The following is a 20,001-nucleotide window of genomic DNA, read 5'->3' on the forward strand; positions in this document are numbered from 1 at the left end:
CAATGAGAAAGTCAAAAATAAGATCATGTTGGTTTCATTGTTTGATATGGCATTTAATATGATATTCAGGTTCTACTATTAATAGAGGTTTTTTTATATATATATATTTGGTTTTTTAATTATTATACTAATTTTAGTTATGTTTTTTCAGGTATGAATCATTTACGAAAGATGAAGAATACTAAAGATTTTTCATTCAAAATGAGTTAACTAGCTACAAATTCTTTCATAAAAAAAAATTTTAAAATGTCATATAAATTTTTGTTTTTTAGGTTCAAAATATTTTGAATAAATAGGATAATATTGGTTTGTTTTTCCTTTTGTAGAAGTTTTGTTTTGCAAACTGATACAACTCTTTGCTATATTTGAATTCTATAAATGGCACTTTTGAGTTGAATGAATAAATGATATCTTTTACAAAATTTAAGATGCCTAAATTAGTGCTTGTTTTGTATTAGTTAGTATGCGTATAGTTTGGAATTTCGTCGTAATTGGAAATCTGTCAGTAAAAATATTTAATTTTTTCTAGCATTTTTATTTTGTACAGTAACGATTGTGAAATCATTATAAAAAATAACTGCTTTCTCCATCGGTCAATTAAACCGTTGGCAAAGATCGTTAGTGATGGAGATTCAATGACAGTCTGAAATTTTTGCCGATAGCTCTATAAATGTCATGAAAAAATTTAGTAGCAGTTTTGACCGCTTCTAAGACCTTTTTTCTTGTAGTGAATGAATTACTTGTTTGATTAATTTTACATGACATACGGAGAATGAAAAATATTTTCTAAAAAAAAAAATGTAAGAACATTTTAGTTGGCTATAGAAATCAACTCATAAGTGTGAACTGGCGGGTCCTGTTTCATCACATTAGGTTGTATGACTTCATTTGGATTTCCTTCTATTTCGTTCTTAGTCAAAGCGATATCCTTAGTCCTTCTATTTCGTTCTTAGTCAAAGCGATATCCTTAGCAAACTGACCACCATATAGAAAACATCAAAACTAAATTTAGAGGAAGATAATGAACATAGTCCCCAAATATAAAGATGTGAAAAAAAAAAGAATATCGTCTGAATTGGTTCTGTACCGAGGCAATATAAGATTCAAGATCATAACCAGCATAATAAAGGGGAAATAAAAGAAAAGCAAAAAAGTAAAAGCAATCACCAAAATCTTACTCCCATCTTCTACCGTTTTGAATTTGCTGATCAAAGTCATCAACATATACTTGAAGCCTATTCAGTATTCAACAAAGAGAAGAAAAACATCTTATATAGAATAAATTAATAGTAAAAAGAAATTATAATTTTCTTAATTATGGTGAAGAAGTTGGATAAACAAACTAATTAAAAAAACTATGAAAACAAGTTGAAAAAGTAAACTAAAACAAATTTAAAATTATCAAGCATTTTTGCTAGATTTTAACCAAAAATCTGGCTAAAATTAGAAAAATAAGAAAGATGGGTATTGGGCGAGAGAATGTTAGGATGAAATTTCACCATATGAACATTTTTATTTAAAATTTTTTTTCAAGATATAAATTATGTTAGTAAAATTTTCTTACTAACAAATGTCAACATTATTTTTATTTGTTATAAAACTATTTGTTTATCAAAACACTACAAAATTATTAATTTTTTTCCATTATACATGAAACTACTAGCTTTCTACTATTTTTATTTAAAAATTAATATTTTTGTTAAAATATATTGGTTGGAGATAGCAAAAAACATGTAATCAACTCATTTCAGTAAAAGAGAAAACGTTTAAAAATTTATATTAATTCTATTTTATTAAAGCTGTCAAATTACAGCTAGAATAGGAACTTTATTATTAGCACTATAAAGATTGAAAAAAAGTAATAGAGTTAATCTCGTTAGTTCATAAATACAAAATCAATTTTTTATAAAATGGGGTTAAATAATAAGGGTAATTACTAATACAATTCAAAGTTATGACCTTTAACATTTATTATTTAAAAGTTAGGTAACAAAATTTATTTCTCTAAAATAATAAAATTTATATCTCTGAAGTGTCGGCTTAAAAATAATTATTTATTTTGTGAAAAACTATTTTAATAAAGCGAGTGTTCTAGACTAGGCCCATTTAATATGAGAAAATGCGAAACCACAGGAGCTAACTTGATACACTTTAAACCACAGGGGAAAGTGTGATTCCACGGGGCTATTTGAAGTTTTTCCATAAATTTATGTAACTTGCATCTTGAATTGATTGTGCAATAGAGATAATAGTAGTAATGACACTTTGATTATGGTAGGGACAGTGTGGTGGAGGAAGAAGAATAAAGATAAAAAATTAGAATGATCATATAAAATAATCTAATTAGTTACACAACGTTTGGATTGGATACAAAAGGGGAATAAGACCTTATTCCCTCTTGTACCCAAACAAGAGTTGGGCCCACCTTATCAGGTTATACCGGTATAACCCGGAATGGGGTGGGAACAAACTTGTTCCCCTTGTTACCCTGGTAGAGAGAGAGAAATGTGTTTTAAATTAGAATTTAAATTTTTAAATTTTAAAATTTATAATTTTAAAATTAAAATTTATAATTTAAAATATTAAATTTTAAAGTTTAAATTTTGATTTTGATATTTTAAAATTTTAAATTTGATATTTTATATCTTTCAAATTTAAATTTTAAATTTTAAAAATTTAAATTTAAAATTATAAATACAAAATTTAAAAAATTAAAATTTAAATATAATGAGAAGGATAATATCATTATTTTTAATTTATAACTATCTATTATTCTTTTTATTCTACCATATCTATCAAAATATTATTTTTTTTATTTTCGCGAACAACAGAATTTTCATTCAAATAAAAAAATTTTCTAATTTTTATTTATACCCAAAATTGTATCTATCCCTGATCTCTGAAATAAGACAGTTCTTACTTGTAGTGGAAACGAATGAAGCCTAGTATTCAACTACTTAATATTTTATCTCCAATAGATTTAAATATTAATTCTAATCCAACTAGTATTCAACTACAAATCTAAATAAATCCTAACGGCTTTTATACTATTCGAATTGTCATTAAAGAAATAAAAGGCAGAGTACTATTTTTTTAACCGGAGCTGAGTGCTTTTCAAAAATTTTAGGATTGTCAGTACAATGTAAACTAACTAAACTTCTTTTCTCGAGATGCAAACTCTTATGGGATAAATCAATCAAGTGGGCATGAGCATATCATAGGCAAACTAAATCAAGCCTTAGTAAATCGTGAGTGGTCTGCAATGATCATTCCCCAATCCTCGTCTTGTTTCAGCTTATTTCGACATTAGCTCTAGAAAAAAAGCCATGAAAGCACTTTTTCATGAGAAAATTCCACCTCCAAATGATAGTTTTAATTTGAGTAATAAACAATTGTGTTAAATCCATATCATGTTGTATTATATTTTATATTATGGATCTTGGTTCTTTTGCTTGGTGATGTAGGAGACTGCCAAACTAATTAATTAGCTTATGAGATAATAGGTTTCAAACTAAAGTAAATTATTAGTGCCTATATGTGATGAAGAATCTCTTAATTTGATCTAAATATTTTTTTTTTATTTTCGCGAACAACAAAATTTTCATTCAAATAAAAAAATTTTCTAATTTTTATTTATACCAGAAATCTCTGAAATAAGGCAGTTCTTACTTCTATTGTAAACAAATGAAGCCTTAATCTACCACTGGCGTCCGTTCATCTCCGGGGAGCTCAAAAACAACGGAGCCGCGCGCCGAGCCGCCACCAACCCCCCTGGCCCCCTCCCATGCGCTTAACTCGTACTCTGCTGCTCTCCAATTCTCCTCCTCTCCTCCCAGCACGCATACCCCATCCCTCCCCCTTCTCTCCACCCTCAACATCTTTCTCCCATTCCCATCCCCACGCCCTCTCCCTCCTCTCCCAGCTCCTTCCCGCCTCCTCCGTCCTCTCCCTCCTCCGCCGCATCCCCCTCCGCGCCTCCTCCTCCTCCTTCTCCTTCCCCTGGAACCTCCTCATCGCCGAGCTCGCCAAGTCCCCCTCCCCCCACCTCTCCCTCCGCCTCTTCCTCGCCATGCGCTCCGCCTCCGACGCCCCCGCCGACGCCTTCACTCTCCCGCCCGTCCTCCGCTCCTGCGCGCTCATCGGCTCTCCCGAATCCGGCATGGCGGTCCACGCCCTCTCCATCAAAATGGGTTTAGATAGAAGCCTCTTCGTCGCCTCCGCTCTCGTGAGCTGCTACGCGACGTTACGCGAGGTTCCTTTCGCACGCCGCTTGTTCGACGAAATGCCGCAGAGGGATGCTGTGCTCTGGACGTCGATGCTGTCGGGCTACGCACAGAGCGGGCTGCCGGAGTCGGCGCTTCGGTTCTTCAGGGAGATGGTAAGCGAAGGGGTCCGGCTCGATGGAGTGGTCATGGTGAGCTTGCTGCTTGCATGCGGACAATCGGGTATTCTCAGGCATGGTAGGGCTGTTCATGCGGCTAGCATTAGAAGGTTCTCGAGGTTTCCGTTATCCTTGGGGAATGCTTTTGTAGACATGTATGTGAAATGCGGGGCGTTTGGATGCGCTTTGAAGGTGTTCGATAGAATGCCGCAAAAAGACATTATTTCGTGGACTGCTTTGATTCTTGGGCATGGGTTGAATGGGAGTGCCGATGATGCTTTGAGACTTTTCGAGGAGATGAGTGTGGAAGGGGTAGAGCCAAACTCAGTTACTTTTCTCGGGGTGTTATCGGCATGTGCGCATGCTGGCATGGTGGAGAAGGCACGGTCACTTTTTGATAAGATGAAGCTGAGTGGCATTAAGCCTGAATTAAAGCACTACTCTTGCATGGCTGATGCGTTAGGAAGGGCGGGGAGAATCGTGGAAGCAGAGGGGTTTATAGAGGAAATGCCTTTTGAGCCTGACGAGGCGATCTTGGGGTCCTTATTAGCGGCTTGTCGAGTTCATGGTAATGTGGAAGTTGGTGAAAGAATTTCAGAAAGATTAATGAAGATGTGCCCAGAGAAGAGTGGGTACTATTTGAGCTTGGCAAACATGTATTCAGATCTTGGTCGGTATGATGATGCAGAAAGAGTGAGGGAGTTCATGAAGCAAGTGAATGTTGGGAAGCTGCCTGGTTGGAGCTCAGTTGAATCAAATGATTTTCTATCTATATCACAACCAGGATAAATTTTTATTATCTGAGCTGCTCTGATAATTATATCATCAGCTTCTGTTTACTGGCATCTAGTAACTGAGGCTGATTCCTCCCAGGGTCTAGCTTTAAGCCCAACCATTTTCGTAACATGTAGTGGATGTTGTCAGGCTTTTCAATGTGTTTACTGAAGAAAACAATGCTAGAGGCAGCCAGGATGGAGGTCAGTCGAGTTGCGTAATTTTCTCTCTCTACTTCAATGGACAGTTGGGAAGAAGGAGACAATATCACATGGTCAAACTTTTTCATCCAAGAAATCATGAGCTTTTGTGTAGATCTAATAATCATCTCTCTTTTGATGATCAAATGATTGGAGGTATGCTGTCTCTCCAATATCTAGCTGTTTAGTTTTACTACACTTTTGGTAAAACTAATCTAAGCTCTACTGACGGCATATAGCTATACTATGAAGAACAAGCTACTTTGTATAACAACGAGAAATTTCTTTCTCTGCTGACTGCATTGCATGCGTCTATGGCACTGACAAGGGCTTCTTCAATATTTCATTGCCAGATAGTACTGTTTTAGTTTTTTAGCTGTGACTTTCCTATGTTTAACTTTCAAAAATATATACTCTCTGAAGCAATTTTCAGAAGACAATTATGGCCACATCCAGATGAGTTAGTTCATTTCTATCATTTATTTATGTTGTCAGAATATCAATTATGAAATTGAAACCTGCTATTGCTTTTGACCATTATTTCATCTATACCATGGAGAGCAGTACTAATGCGTGTGTTCTAGACTAGCGCTAATATGCTAATTGATCCACTTCTGCTGATTTCTTATGTGGTTTACAATATTGAGTCTTTCAAAGGTAGGACATGTGAGGAATGTAATGAATATTGCAAATGCAATTAATTACAAAGTCATTATCTTATTAGGCCCACTGATGTGAGGTTGCAAATCTTTATTTATTTATTTATTTATTTTTGCTAATGAAATCTTAGTTGCCATGCTCGTACTAGATGCAGTTCATGCATTATAAGTTCATAGTTGTCAAACAAACTATTAAAGATGCAAGCTAAAACATATCCGCGGTGCTTCTACTCTTGTAATTTTCGATACAATAGTTGCATACATAATTTATGAGAACTGACTTATATGACAACTAAGTGTCATATACATCGCTGCAAAACTGTGGTAGTGATATATTCTTCATGTTCTGCAGTTCTGTGTATTCTCAGTGGTGAAAGCAAAAAAGCATAGTCTAAGTTGGCTGAAGCAACTTGCTGTTGGTACTGGTTGCAGAAGCTGATCCACTTCAGCAGGTAAATTAGATAGATAAGAAGTAATTCTTTTCTTCTTTGATTCAATGCATATTCCAAAAAATTGTGGACATCTATGATTTGCAACTATCAGAACAGTTTCTTTATTTAAAAGTCATGTAACTATTGAACTATCACCAGGGCTTTTTTTGCATTTATCCCCTAACAATTTTTTTTTTGTAATAGCCCCATAAAATTTATATTTACAAAATTAGGCCTATTTCTGCGGCGTGAGCGCCACGCCAGCGCTATACTTGGGAAAGTTTTGGTTGAACATGGTGAATTATTCACAATGTTTAGACACGGTACCGTGTCTAAACACGGTGAATGGTTCTCCATGTTTGAATTCGGTGAACCATTCACCGTGTTCAATGCAACTTCCACTTAGCTATATTTTAATACTTAAAATATCAAATACAACATCAATATAACATTGATAATATCAATACAACATCAACACAACATCAATACAATATCAACACGACAACATGTCCAAAATAGATTGAGTTTGTTCGATAAGATAGAATGTTTTGTACAGTTCAAAATATACAAAAATGAATGTTACGTCCTCCTCCTAGTCTCTCTCCCTCGACCATGTCTATCTATACGTCTTCGACTACAATGGTGACCACGATCAACACCATGCTCATCGAAGGGCTCTATGACTTTCCACTGACCAAGATGTTCGATAGTAGCTCCCTCAACAACTGGTTGAGTGTTTTGCGTCTTGATCACCAGTCTGAGCTCGCGGTCAGCCATAGCAGGTGTCGGTACTATATTTGGCTGTGAAGGAGCTCAAGATAAGGGCTGATCTGTGTGGGGAGATTGCAACTGTCGATGCCGTTGGCGCCTACGATAAATAATATCGGCTTGTCGGGATGGATCCTCTGATAATGGTATTATGTCTGAATGATAAGGTGAATTCTTTGCAAGTGGTATTGATGTCGGTGAAGATGGCCCTGACGAACTATGTAGTGGTACATGGCCCGACGTCGGTGGTCTATTATATTCTATTGGCCGTGGAGGTACACATTGTACAGTGTTTGGAAGTGTCGGTAAAGTCTCCAAAATTGGCTCTATTCGATTAGCAACTTGTGTCAGGACTTCTGATACTTTACCATACGAAATATCCGGCAGGACACGTTCAATCGTATAGTGCGATTTCTGCATGACATCGACTTAAAAAAAAAGCAGCATCATGAAAATTACACTAATTTTTCTTTGTATATAAAAATAAATATAATAATATAATATTATATGAAATCATACCAATACTCTCTCGATATGTCCATGTGGCTAATATGCGAGGGGTGGACGCTGTACTGGCCTAGATATTCATCTCCTGGTGATCCTCCAATACCATTGCACGTAAACAGTAGTAACTCGTATAGGATCATGATTTACATAAGGGTCCACCTGTATTATATTTATCAGTTGATCATCCTAATGTGGAATATATGGAGCATGATACGTCTTCCAATTCTCATCTGCTCTATCTCGTGACGTGATGCGAGGTAAAGTAACTACCACGTCTGGTGTATGCTGTAGAAGGTCAAATTGTCGAAACACTAGATCAGGAAGATGAAACTCAATGACGTAGAAGCAGACTAAGATGGTTTTAACTCGCTAAACCAGGGACCCCGCTAAACAATAAGCTGGAAGTGTCTCTAGTACTGCATCTGTATAAGGCCTCCATGTAATCTATTGTGAAAAATATTTATGGTTATTCATTTTAAAATGAAAGCTACATTTATGATAAGATCGAATTATTTTCATTTACCTGAACTCTAGCTACTCACCAAACTCTTCACGATATAACTCAATATCAGTAGTCCTAACATTGTCCTGAAAAGCCAACTTAGTATTCCACTTAGTTTATTTATATCATATTAGTAATGATAAAATAAAATTTTGAAAAATTATTTGGAAAATACTTACCTGCAACCTAGTGGCACGTCAACAAGTTCAGGCTGCGGTCCGACTATCTCAGGTCGATCAATATGCAGGTGGTCCCATACCCATATTTATATAAAAAACTACTTAGAAACTATAAGAAAAATCCATCAATAAAATTAGTAGTAAAGGAATGTACCTGATGTAATGTTCCAAAACAATGACACTCTACTTTCTCCCTCATTGAAGCATTCTGTAATGCTTGACAGAGATAAGCTAGCGTCATACCACCCTATGCCAGCTTACTGCAAGAGTCAAAATTTTCTAAAAGTGATGACTACTTCAAATGCACTCTATTCCCGCTTAGTTTGGCAACAAACTACACCCTACCTGAAACAGCATATACGCTTATGTTTTAGCTCCGACAGTAGCGGGAGATGCATTTAGAGCAATATCATGGAAATAATGGTACAACCAATCTATCTTTATGTCACCGCACCTAATATATTCCGAAATCACCCCGAGAAGTAGCTCGCAGAGTTGCGGCCACTAATACGACGCCCCGTTTGTCACAACCCCACTATGGATGCGAAGTTCTATAATAATAGCTACGTCATCTCTCTGTATCGTATGTGGAAAATCTGCTTTTCCCTCCAACTCTCGATTAATGATCCTAACAAGGAACAAGGACTGATTTAACTGCATGCGCCTCAACCATGATACATAATAAAATCTTGCTCGTCGCAATAGCTCCAAAACTGCAGGATGCTCAATGTGCCAATGATTCAATTTACGGCCATGCTCCGTAAATTGAATAGGATAATAACCCTGCAATATTATAAATGTCATATAATATCAGTACATAAGTTTCCAAAAAAAAATATAAGTTTAAAATAAAAAAGTACAACCTTCTCTCTGATTAAAGTGGATCTATGGTGTGGCTGCTCAGCCAGTACAGATGTATCAATCGGTCCTGGCACCTTGTGATCGTCCATTTGAAATATCCACATAAAATCAATGTGCAATAAAAAGATATAATATGAGTGCAGTAATATAAAATAATAAAATAACTCTACAACAATCAACATATCATACAACCTAAGCGATGACGTCTCTTGGTCCTTCTTTGTTGATTTTCAGGACATGTGATCTTGTAATGCCCGTGTTGTTTACACATATTACATTTGCCTCTTCTACTACCAGCGCCTTCTTCTATAATATTGCAAATGTGAGTAAATTTAGCTCGCTATTTTTTTCTTCTCCTGCGTAGTGGAAGTAGAGGAGAATCATATAGCTCAACTCAATAACGCCGATCGAGAACCGGATGGAATCGTGATTCACATGTTTTACGGTAAGACTCGGTAGTATACCAATAAGAACATAAACTATAGTAATCTATGTTCATGTATTAGAAATTACAATATGATAACATATGTGAATAAGGGATTTCCGTGAGTTGCAAACACAAACATGAACAAGTAGAATCTCTCTCATTGATAATCACTTGGTATTGCAAACCCCTTCCAGTAAGTACGTCAAACTCGTGAGCAACAAATTGCGGAATTGTATATGCTCTAGCACATGTCATCTAGTTGTTGATGGTCTTATCAATAGTCGATACAAATTGAGTAGACATTGATGCTTCCTCCGCACGATGTTTTAGAAAGAATTCAACCACTCGATGAAATATTGCCATTATAAAAGTTGTAATTGGTAAGGCACAAACTCTTTTTGACACTTCATTTAAAATTTTCGATTGGTTTGTTGTTATAATGCCGAATCGTCGACCACCATCGAAAGATTTGCCCAATATGTCTTGTAGGCGTGAAGTTTCTCAACCTATATCCAAGCATCTTCATCCATAGCCTTCAATTCTTTCTTTAATGCGTAATATTTTTGTTCTTCTGAGACATTTCCGATAGCATAAAATTTCTTAAGCAAGTGTTTTGCTTTAAAATAATCATTCACATTAGCCTTCATATGTCGCAAACACTAACGATGAGCATGATCTTCTGATGATGGGAATACAAGTGCAACAAGATTCACTAGCCCTTTAAAACGATTCAAAATGAGTGTAATAACTCGAAATCGTGTTATATACCTTCGTAGGCAATTTAGAAATCACTTCCAACTCGAGCTATTCTCTCCCTCGCATATTGCGAATGCTAACGAGTATAAACCACTATCGGCATAGACACCTGTGGCAATTAATGCGTGGCTTCCGTATTTTCCGAACAAATGGGTAGCATTGATACTAAGTAATGACCGACAATACTCCCAGCCATGAATTGAGGGTCCAGAAGCCCAAAAGGCTCGTGTAAACATTCTTAAAAAACTCGCCAGTCTATGACAAGCGGGGAGTCGTATTAGTGGCCGCAGCTCTGCGAGCTACTTCTTAGGGTGATTTCGGAGGATATTAGGGGCGGTGACATAAAGATAGATTATGTATCTCCCGCTACTATCAGAGCTAAAGCACGAGCGTATATGCTGTTTTAGATAGGGTGTAGTTTGTTGCCAAACCCAAGTGGGAATAGAGTGCATCTGAAGTAGTTGTCACTTTTAGAGAATTTCGACTCTTGCGGTAAGTTGGCATGGGGTGTTGCGACGCTAGCTCATCTCTATCGAGCATTAGGGAATGCTTTAATCAAGGTTTAAAGTGCCGTGGCATGGAGGCGTGCCGTTGTCTGCCTGGCACGGTACGGCACCGGCACGCTTCCGTGCCGACACGTGATACGCTTGCGTGCCAATGGATACGCACGACCTCCTACTGGCACGCTTTGGCACAGACTTATTTCAATTTTTTTGGTTCCAATAAGCTCTTATAATGTTATTTTAAAAAATTTAATCAAATAATTATGAATATTTGCTATATATAGCTTACTATAGTCATCAATTAACATATTTGTAAACTTTTCTGTATGTAAAGTACAATTATATCTGATGTAGAATAGAAATTTTTACAGGTAAGAATTTTTAAAATGTAAAGACATCTTTTTTTCTTTTTTTTGACCATATTACAGCCTTTCTTTTATAAAATACAAAAAAATAATTTAAAAAATTATTCGAAAAAATTATTTTACAAAGTATTTGAAAAATTATTTTTTTAATTAATTTTTTCAAAAAATAGTAGACCTATCAATAAAATTAAGCAATAAATTATATGTCAAATAAATTAAACAAATTTAAGTATCAATTGATTTAATTTAGTTTTTAATTTTATCAGTATTTTCAATCTTTTAGCACAAAAATAAAATTTTATATTTGATGCGGCTCGAATTTGTTTATTGAGTTCGATTTTGTTCCCTTCATTTGCCAAAAAATTCGCAGTGCGATAAATTTTAATAAAATAATTTGTGAAGGAAAAATAGATATCTATGATAGAAGCAAAAAGCTCAGACAAATCTTTTGTCCGTATATTGATAAACAAAAAAAATTAAATTATAATTTTTTTGACTTACCTCATAAGTAAATTTTCGATTTGCAATGTCATTGGGGAGGGGTGTGGGGTATCTAGAATGCTTTGGATACCCCAAAGAACAGAACAAAAGGAAAAAAAAAAAACAAAAAGCAAAAAAAAAAAGCAAAAAAAAAAAAATTAGCATAGTGCCGGCACGACACTGTGCCGTGGCACGCCGCACCGTGCCGCTCTGTCTCGTGCGGCACAGCACTGCGTGCCGCGGCACGAAGGGGGGTTCGAGACCCTTCCTGTACCGTGCCACCTTCTTGGTGGCATGGTACGTGCCGCCCCGTGCCGTACGGCACGGGGCGACACTTTAAACCTTGGCTTTAATAAGGGGGAAGGTAGAGTGTCGTTGTTTTGGAACATTACATCAGGTACATTTCTTTACTACTAATTTTATTGATGGATTTTCTTATAGTTTTTAAGCAGTTTCTTATAGTTTCTAAGTAGTCTTTACTATTAATTTTTCAAAATTTTATTTTATCATTACTAATATGATATAAATAAACTAAGTGGAATACTAAGTTGGCTTTTCGGGACAATGTCAGGACTACTGATATTGAGTTTTATTGTGAAGAGTTTGATGAGTAGCTAAAGTTCAGGTAAATGAAAATAATTCGATTTTATTGTAAATGTAACTTTCATTTTAAAACAAATAAGTAACCATAAATATTTTTCATAATAGATTACATGGAAGCCTTATACAGATGCAGTACTAGAGACACTTCTAGCTTTTTGTGTAGCGGTGTCTCATGTTTGGCGAGTTAAGACAACCTTAGCCCGCTTCCACACCATTGAGTTTCATCTTCCAGACCAGGTGCTTCGGCAATTTGATCTTCTACAGCATATACCCAACGCGGTAGTTGCTCTACCTCGCTTCACTTCATGAGGTAGAGCGAAAAAGAATTGGGAGGCGTATTTTGCTCCATATATTCAGTATTGAAATGATCGATTGATGAATATAGTAGAGGTGGACTCTTATGTAGATTCTGATCCTATACGAGTTACTACTGTTACATGCAGTGGTATTGGAGGATCACCAGGAAATGAATGTTTAGGCCGGTACAGCGTCCACCCTCGCATATCAGTCACATGGACATGTCGAGAGAGTATTGGTATGATTTATATATATCATATATTATATTTATTTTTATGCACCAAGAAAGATTAGTGTAATTTTCATGATGCTGCTTTTATTTCAAGTCGATGTCATGCAGAGATCGCACTATACGATCGGATGTTTCTTGCCGGATATTTCGTATGGTGAAATATTAAAAGTCTTAACACCAGTTGCCGATCAAATAGAGCTAATTTTGGAGACTTTATCGACACTTCCAAACACTATACCTTCACAGCCAGCAGAGTATGGTAGACCACCGACGTCAGGCCATGTACCACTACATAGCCCATCGCAGTCTCCCCACGCAGATCAACACTTATCTTCACCTCCTCCACAACCAGATGTAGTACCGATACCTGCTATGGTTGAGCGCGAGCTCAGACTGGTGATCGAGACGCAAGACACTCAGCCAGTTATTGAGGGTGCTACTATCAAACGTCTTGATCATTGGAAAGTCATAGAGCCCTTCGATGAGCATAGTGTTGATCGTGGTCGAGGGAGAGGGATTAGGAGGAGGACGTGAAATTAATTTTTGTAAACTGTATATTATCAAACAAACTCAGTCTATTTTTGGATATGTTGTCGTGTTGATATTGTATTGATGTTGTGTTGATGTTGTATCGATGTTATGTTGATGTTTTTAAGTATTAAAATATAGCTAGGTGGAAGTTGCATTCAATATTGTAAAAGGTTTGCCGTGTCTAAACAGGGTAAACTATTCACCGTGTTTGGACCCGGCAAATCATTTGTTGTGTTCAAACACGGGGAGGAGCCATTCATCGTGTTTAAACACGGTAAATAGTTTATCGTGTTTTAACACGGTAAATGGTTCACCGTATTCAACTTAGCTACCCCGATCAACACGACGCTCACATGGCAGAAATAGGATCAATTTTGCAGGTATAAATTTTGTAGGCCTATTTATAAAAAAATTGTTAGGGAACTAAATGCAAAAAAAGCCCTTTATACCATGTTGGGAACAAATAAGAACCATGGGAAAGCAGGAACAAGTATATGTAGCTTTACTTGATGATGCCTATATTGATAATAAGTAAGTTCAATCTTCCAACTGATTTGTTGGGCTTTATTCTGGTTAATTTGTTGCAAACAGACTTAGCTTGTAAATTCTTATGTAATCGAAAGTGATAGTCATTAACATGTTTAATTTGATACTTTAAGTAAATGTATGAGCATGTCCAGATTTTTAACCGAGCACTTGTCAAGTATAGTATCGTTTCTGATTATGATCTATTAATTGGAGGCCGATACAACGGTGTTCAAAGTGGTTATAGGGAAATCTGGTATAATTTGACCAAACTTAGAGAAAATGGATTGTAACTTTTATAAACTTCTAACTTGCCATATCAGTTTGTCGGAAACTTGGTTACATGGACACAAACACAAGACATGGGACCCAACACATCTTGGACAGGCAGACTTAGAAAAAATTAGGATGCAAATATGGTATGTAAATATATATTTTTTATATTTTAACACGTATGTAAACATCTGATTTATATATTGTTAATATATTTGTTTAATTAAGTCATGCATTAAAATTATGTTAGGTACTATCATAATCTTAGAAGGCTTATTTAAGATATAAGTATCAGAATAAGATAACGAGGGATTTACATATAAAATTTCCATAACTAGATTCAAAAGAGAAAAAGAGAATCTGGATATGGGAACGAAGAAATAGGAAATCAGGAAGAGTGATCCCATGTTGTTTTCGCTTAAAATTGTGGAGGTCGGTCAGACACGGACAAGGCACCTTTCCAGCCATGTCCTAATTTGCTTGGTAGAAACTCAAGCCACCACATAATTCATGTTAGATCTGTTCATGAATTTGCGGACGCTTATTCATGTTAACAAAAAATGAAATCGCTGAACTTATTCAAAGTTTCATTTAGGTCACCGAATTTTAGTTTGTTGTAATTGAGGTACTGAGCTTCAATTCTTGCGTCGACTCTAGCTTACACTTCTCAAAGTCCCTTATGGAGGGATGATGCGACAGCTGATTTAGCTACCACATCATCTTCAAGAGATATGACATGAGGATGATGTGGCAATTGAATCTTAATAGATTTGAGATGACATGGCACTTGAATCAGTTGCCATATCACCATATCTTTATTTGGAGATGATGTGGCAGCTAAATCAGTTGCCACATCATTCCTCTGTTAGGGAAATTGAATTAGTTTAGCAGAATGATCCAAGTAAAGCAGTCACTGATGTTTTATGACACTGACTCGGTTTGCTACATATCGAAGTTTAGTTACCTAAGTGAATTATGAAGATAAGTTCAACGACAAATAAATTACCTAAGAATGATAGATGAGAATAACCAACCATACTTAGCGTAGTTGGCTAAGGATTTGATGGTTGGTATTCGAGGTCACAAATACGATGCCTAGTTGCTTCACATTTCTAGCCGTGTTCATTTCTTAAAAGAAAAATTGAACAGAGCAGATAGTCACTACCATTCTCTCTCTCAAAAAAAAAAAGGGATAAGAATAATTTTACATAACTCAGTTGCTATTGTATTAGTAATGATGCATAGGGTGAAGCGGGTTATATATCAATATACTGGAAGTAGGGAATGGTATGTATGGTGCTGGAGTGCTGTAGTGCTGTTATTTTGATTGATGTATGCCTATATTGTTTCATGTGCAATTCGTGCAAGACACTATTGTTCAAGATGGAACTTTATTTTTGAGATGGTCAAGGGTCAAAATCCTATAAGAGGGCTCCTTATAGTTGATTGTATAAGGAGAGTTGGATTTTATTTATTCATCCTTTCCTTTAATCGCAGTCATCAAACTAACTTTTCTAGGAAATGGCTAGAAGTGCAACTTAGTTTTTATGGCTTGAATTGAAAGGATAGGAATGGAAGAATGGAATCAATGCTCTGTTAAACAATTTTCAGAAGTTGCTTCTATATGGAATTTTTGTCTAACGGTCAACCCTCTGCATAGTTTGTGTACGATATGTGGGTGCATATTCAGGCACATATGTAGATTAATGGTAGTGGTAATGATAATTTAATGCATAAACCAAAAGTTTTAGAATGTCCCTTTTACTTTGAATAAATGAAAATAATATTAAAAAGTAGAGAGACCTTTACATAAACATCCAATCTTTAATGAAATCCCTTTTCAGGGGCTTAAGCCGCACCCCGCGGCCCTGAAAAGGGTTGAGGAAGAGGTGGGGGAGAGGGTGTGGGGCAGGTGGGGGGGTGGCTTGAGCGTCGGGGGGGGGGGGGAGACGCCCTGGGAGCGGAGGAGCGCGTAGCGGCAGGGGAGAGCAGTCATGGCCGTCGGGGAGGAGGAGCCGCCTAACGGAGGGGGTGGGTTTTTTAGGAGGAGGGGTTGGGAGAAGATTCTGTTTTTGGGGGAACTTAGGGTTCTTTTGGGGTGGGGGGGGGGGGGGGGGGGGGGGGGGAGAGAGGAAAATTTAAAATATCTTTTTTTAGATATAGAGGCGATTGTTTTAAACCACCTCTAATGTGGTCTCGAACGTATAGCGTAGAGGCGGTTAGAACAGCCGCCTCTGGACAACCGTCTCTATGAGCGCTGAGCCTTATCGAAATGTCGACTAAAACAGAATCTATAGAGGTCAAACAGGACTTTGCAGCCCAATTCTATAATCCATATACCATGTTAATGTCTTACATGGTTTGAAAAGGTGGTGTGGACAAGCCTTACTCCTTAGAAAAAAAAATTAAAATTGAGAGATGTTTCTTGTAACGACTTAACCCGCTAGTAATAATAACTCGTTGGGTTCAAACCATCAGCCCAAAATGCTTAAGCGCAGTTATTATTATTAGCGTGTGAGGCCTCATATATACCAATCAGAATCATAATGTGGGACTCTCTATGTTTAGACCCTGACGTCCTCGTCGGATCCAAACTAGAACAAACAATATATACTATAATTATTAGGCGATGTGAGATGGCTCTTACAGGTTAGAATTACCAGGCGAATACTAGGCGATGTGAGATAGCACCTACAGGTTAGACACCGACGTCCTCGTCGGGTTCAAACCAGAATAGACAATATATACTAGAGTTACTAGGCGATGTCAGATGGCTCCTACAAGTTAGAATTACCAGGCGAATTATTAGGCGATGTGAGATGGCTCCTATAGGTTAGAATTACCAGATGATGTAAGATGGCTCCTACAAGTTAGAATTACCAGATGATGTGAGATGGCTCCTACGGGTTCAAAAGGTGGCTCCTATCAAACCTGTTGGTGTTGCACTTTGCCCCACATAGCGGTTAGCTCTCACACTTTCGGCTGGTATTCGGCTCTGATACCAATTGTAACAACCCCACCCGCTAGTAATAATAACTCGTTGGACCCAAATAACCGACCTAAAATGTTTAAATCGAGTTATTATTATTATTAGCTTGTGAGGCCTCGTATATACCAATCAGAATCATTTTCCCATCTAATATGGAACTTGGGCGTTACATTTCTAGAGCTTCTTGCAGCTAGCTAGTGCTATCCATAAGGTCTTTAGATTCTTTCACGTAGGACTGACCTTCAAATTTACCGTGACCACCACCTGGTGTTTTCTTCTTAAGCTCATAGAACTGGAGCATTTGTTGTGCATGTTGGTGAAGGAGCTAGTGGTGCATGTAACACAGATAGGTTCATGAAGCAAATGTGGATCGGAGTATTGGGTTCATGAATGAACGCGTTATGGAGGAGTCTGCACCGATCAGGTATGTGAGCCCAGCTTTGTCATCATGAGAGTAACTACATTTTACTAAGATCGACTCGTATGCATGCATACTTACAAAAGAGTAACATTATGCCCTGTGAAACAACCGTTGTGCTCTAAAAACTTAAGCTTAAGCTATTAGAGAACGGTGTTTAAACACTTTTATATTTAACACTTCCTCTCACGTCTGGGCTCGAGACTTTTTAGTCGGCCCATGACGTGGGGCTTGAATTAAATGAGAGAAAATTAATATGCTAGGAGCCTGGCGTGATTTGAACTCAGGACAACCTGCTCTGATACCATGTGAAACAACTGTTGTACTCTAAAAACTTAAGCTTAAACTATTAGAGAACGGTGTTTAAACACTTTTATATTTAACATGCCCATTTTTGAAAGTACGTAGCTGTGTAATCTGGTTGGTGGAAATTCTATTATCAAAAAATCTATACAAAGTAGGAGATGGTGGACTCCACAGAGTCCAAAGGAGCCCATCGCTTAAGCGCGCGTTTGGTTTGCGTTATCTTTTTAAGATTCCTAGTAATCCGATAGGAATAAAAAAATATGACGGTGTTTGGCTAAACGCACTACGTAATCTAGTTGGTAATATTAGATTTACTTGGGAATGAGATTCATCCCAAAGTACTAATCTCATCCCCTTGAGAGAGGGTGGGTATCCTCAAATTAATTGATTGGGATAATCATAATATGTCTAATATCTTTCTTTCTCCCTACCCGCCGGCTAGTTGGTTTTATTTTTCTTTACACTCTAACCTCATATCTCTCTCTAAAATTTTTTTTTTCTCTCTAAACTTCAACTCTTTTTCTCTCTCTAAACTAAGCTCTCCCCTCCCTCCTCTTTTTCTAAAATCTCAACTCTCTCACTACCTCTAATCTCGATTCTATTTCTCTTTCTATTTCATTAATTATGCTCTCTCTCTCTAACCTATGTTCTCTCTCTTCCTTTTTTCTAAAAAAATGTTGAAATTTTTGGTGCATTATCTAAAATTAATTAAAGAAAATAAATAAATTAATTGTATATTTTTTGTAAACTTAAATAACATGACTAAATAATATAACCGGGCGAACCAAACACAGGAATGCCACATTCTTAGTAATAGGATGAATAGGAATAAGATTCTCGGACATCTTTTTATTGCTAGTAATCTTTCATAGTGCGAACCAAACGCACCCTAAGAGTAATATTATGCCCACTTTCTATAGTACATAGAAGCATATTCTGGATTGTGGAAATTTTATTATCAAGAGGTCTAGCCAAATTACGAGATGGACTCTACACACCGTCCAAAAGAGCTAATGGCTCAACATGCATTCTATATGGTGGGAGTAGGCACTAGGCAAAGTAATATTCTATACCAGAAATCACACGTAGAAACATCGTATTTTGCTCAATTTTGGACTAGGTCAAATCTTTTTCTTTACAAGGTATTGCCATGCGAAAGAGTTAGCACTTCTTGTTCCTTTTTGAGTTCACATGCTTTCTTAGTTGTTTATCCTTGCTTAGCAGTTTGTTACTTGCGAAACATTTGTCTCAAAATACTAGCTGAGCCAAGTTTCAAAATCCACAACTGATATCGGAACATACTACCTAGGAGTACTCATTATTGCTAGGGCTTTTTTTTGCATTTGACTCTTCAAAATATTTTTTTTTCATTAGTCCTATCAAATTTATAATTGCAATTTTAATCCTATTCCAGACACGCAAGTACCACATCAGCACCACGCAAGCTGGCTGGAGAGGGGCGTTAAGTTAAATACGGTGAACCAGTCACCGTGTTCAAACACTGTGAAACACGGCGAATTGTTTATCATGTTCCATATTTATATTTTCCCTGTGCAATACTTATATTTGTTCGCAATACATATATTTTTTCTAGACACAGTGAACATTCATTGTATTTAGACACGGGGAATGAATTATTGTGTTTAACTTATTCCAGCACCCTATCCTTGCTGGTGTGGCGCTTACGTGGCGCCTGTGTGGCGGGGATAGGGTCAAAATTGTAATTATAAATTTGATGAGATTATTTGTGAAAATAATTTTTTTAAGGGGACCAAATGCAAAAAAAACCTTTATTGCTATTGTCATTGTTATTGTACCAGTAGTGTAGTATTGTAGTTAGTCCTGCTCTATGCTATTAATAACACGAAGTCATTGGTACTTTTAAATTTTCAGTTTTTGGATGAAAGGATGTGCGGTTAGAATAATAGTGGTCTTTTAGGGTTTAGTAGATGGTTGGTTGAATAGTATAATCTAAAGGGTGGAAATGGTTAAATAGGTAGATCTTCGGTGGAAAACTTGGCAGCACTAAGTAAG

General features: G+C 36.6%; 1 protein-coding gene across 5 annotated transcripts; it reads left to right on the forward strand.

Annotated features, from left to right (window-relative positions):
* Positions 3,666-19,400, forward strand: LOC109708924 (pentatricopeptide repeat-containing protein At4g14170). 5 transcript variants are annotated; one of them, XM_020230869.1, is made up of 3 exons: positions 3,666-5,511; positions 6,367-6,466; positions 19,382-19,400. In XM_020230869.1, exon 1 carries the CDS (start codon positions 3,785-3,787, stop codon positions 5,168-5,170), a length of 1,386 nt encoding a protein of 461 aa, XP_020086458.1. In that variant the 5' UTR covers positions 3,666-3,784; the 3' UTR covers positions 5,171-5,511; positions 6,367-6,466; positions 19,382-19,400. The 5 variants fall into 5 exon arrangements, with proteins under 5 accessions (XP_020086458.1, XP_020086456.1, XP_020086457.1 ...); XM_020230867.1 differs by lacking the exon at positions 19,382-19,400 and adding an exon at positions 17,527-17,725; XM_020230868.1 differs by lacking the exon at positions 19,382-19,400 and adding an exon at positions 17,534-17,725.

Source organism: Ananas comosus, linkage group 4 (assembly GCF_001540865.1).
Source record: "Ananas comosus cultivar F153 linkage group 4, ASM154086v1, whole genome shotgun sequence".
In the NCBI taxonomy this organism is placed as follows: domain Eukaryota; kingdom Viridiplantae; phylum Streptophyta; class Magnoliopsida; order Poales; family Bromeliaceae; genus Ananas; species Ananas comosus.

Coding starts and splice junctions, on each gene's coding strand:
- LOC109708924 (XM_020230869.1), top strand. CDS start 3,785: ATGCGCTTAACTCGTACTCTGCTGCTCTCCAATTCTCCTCCTCTCCTC.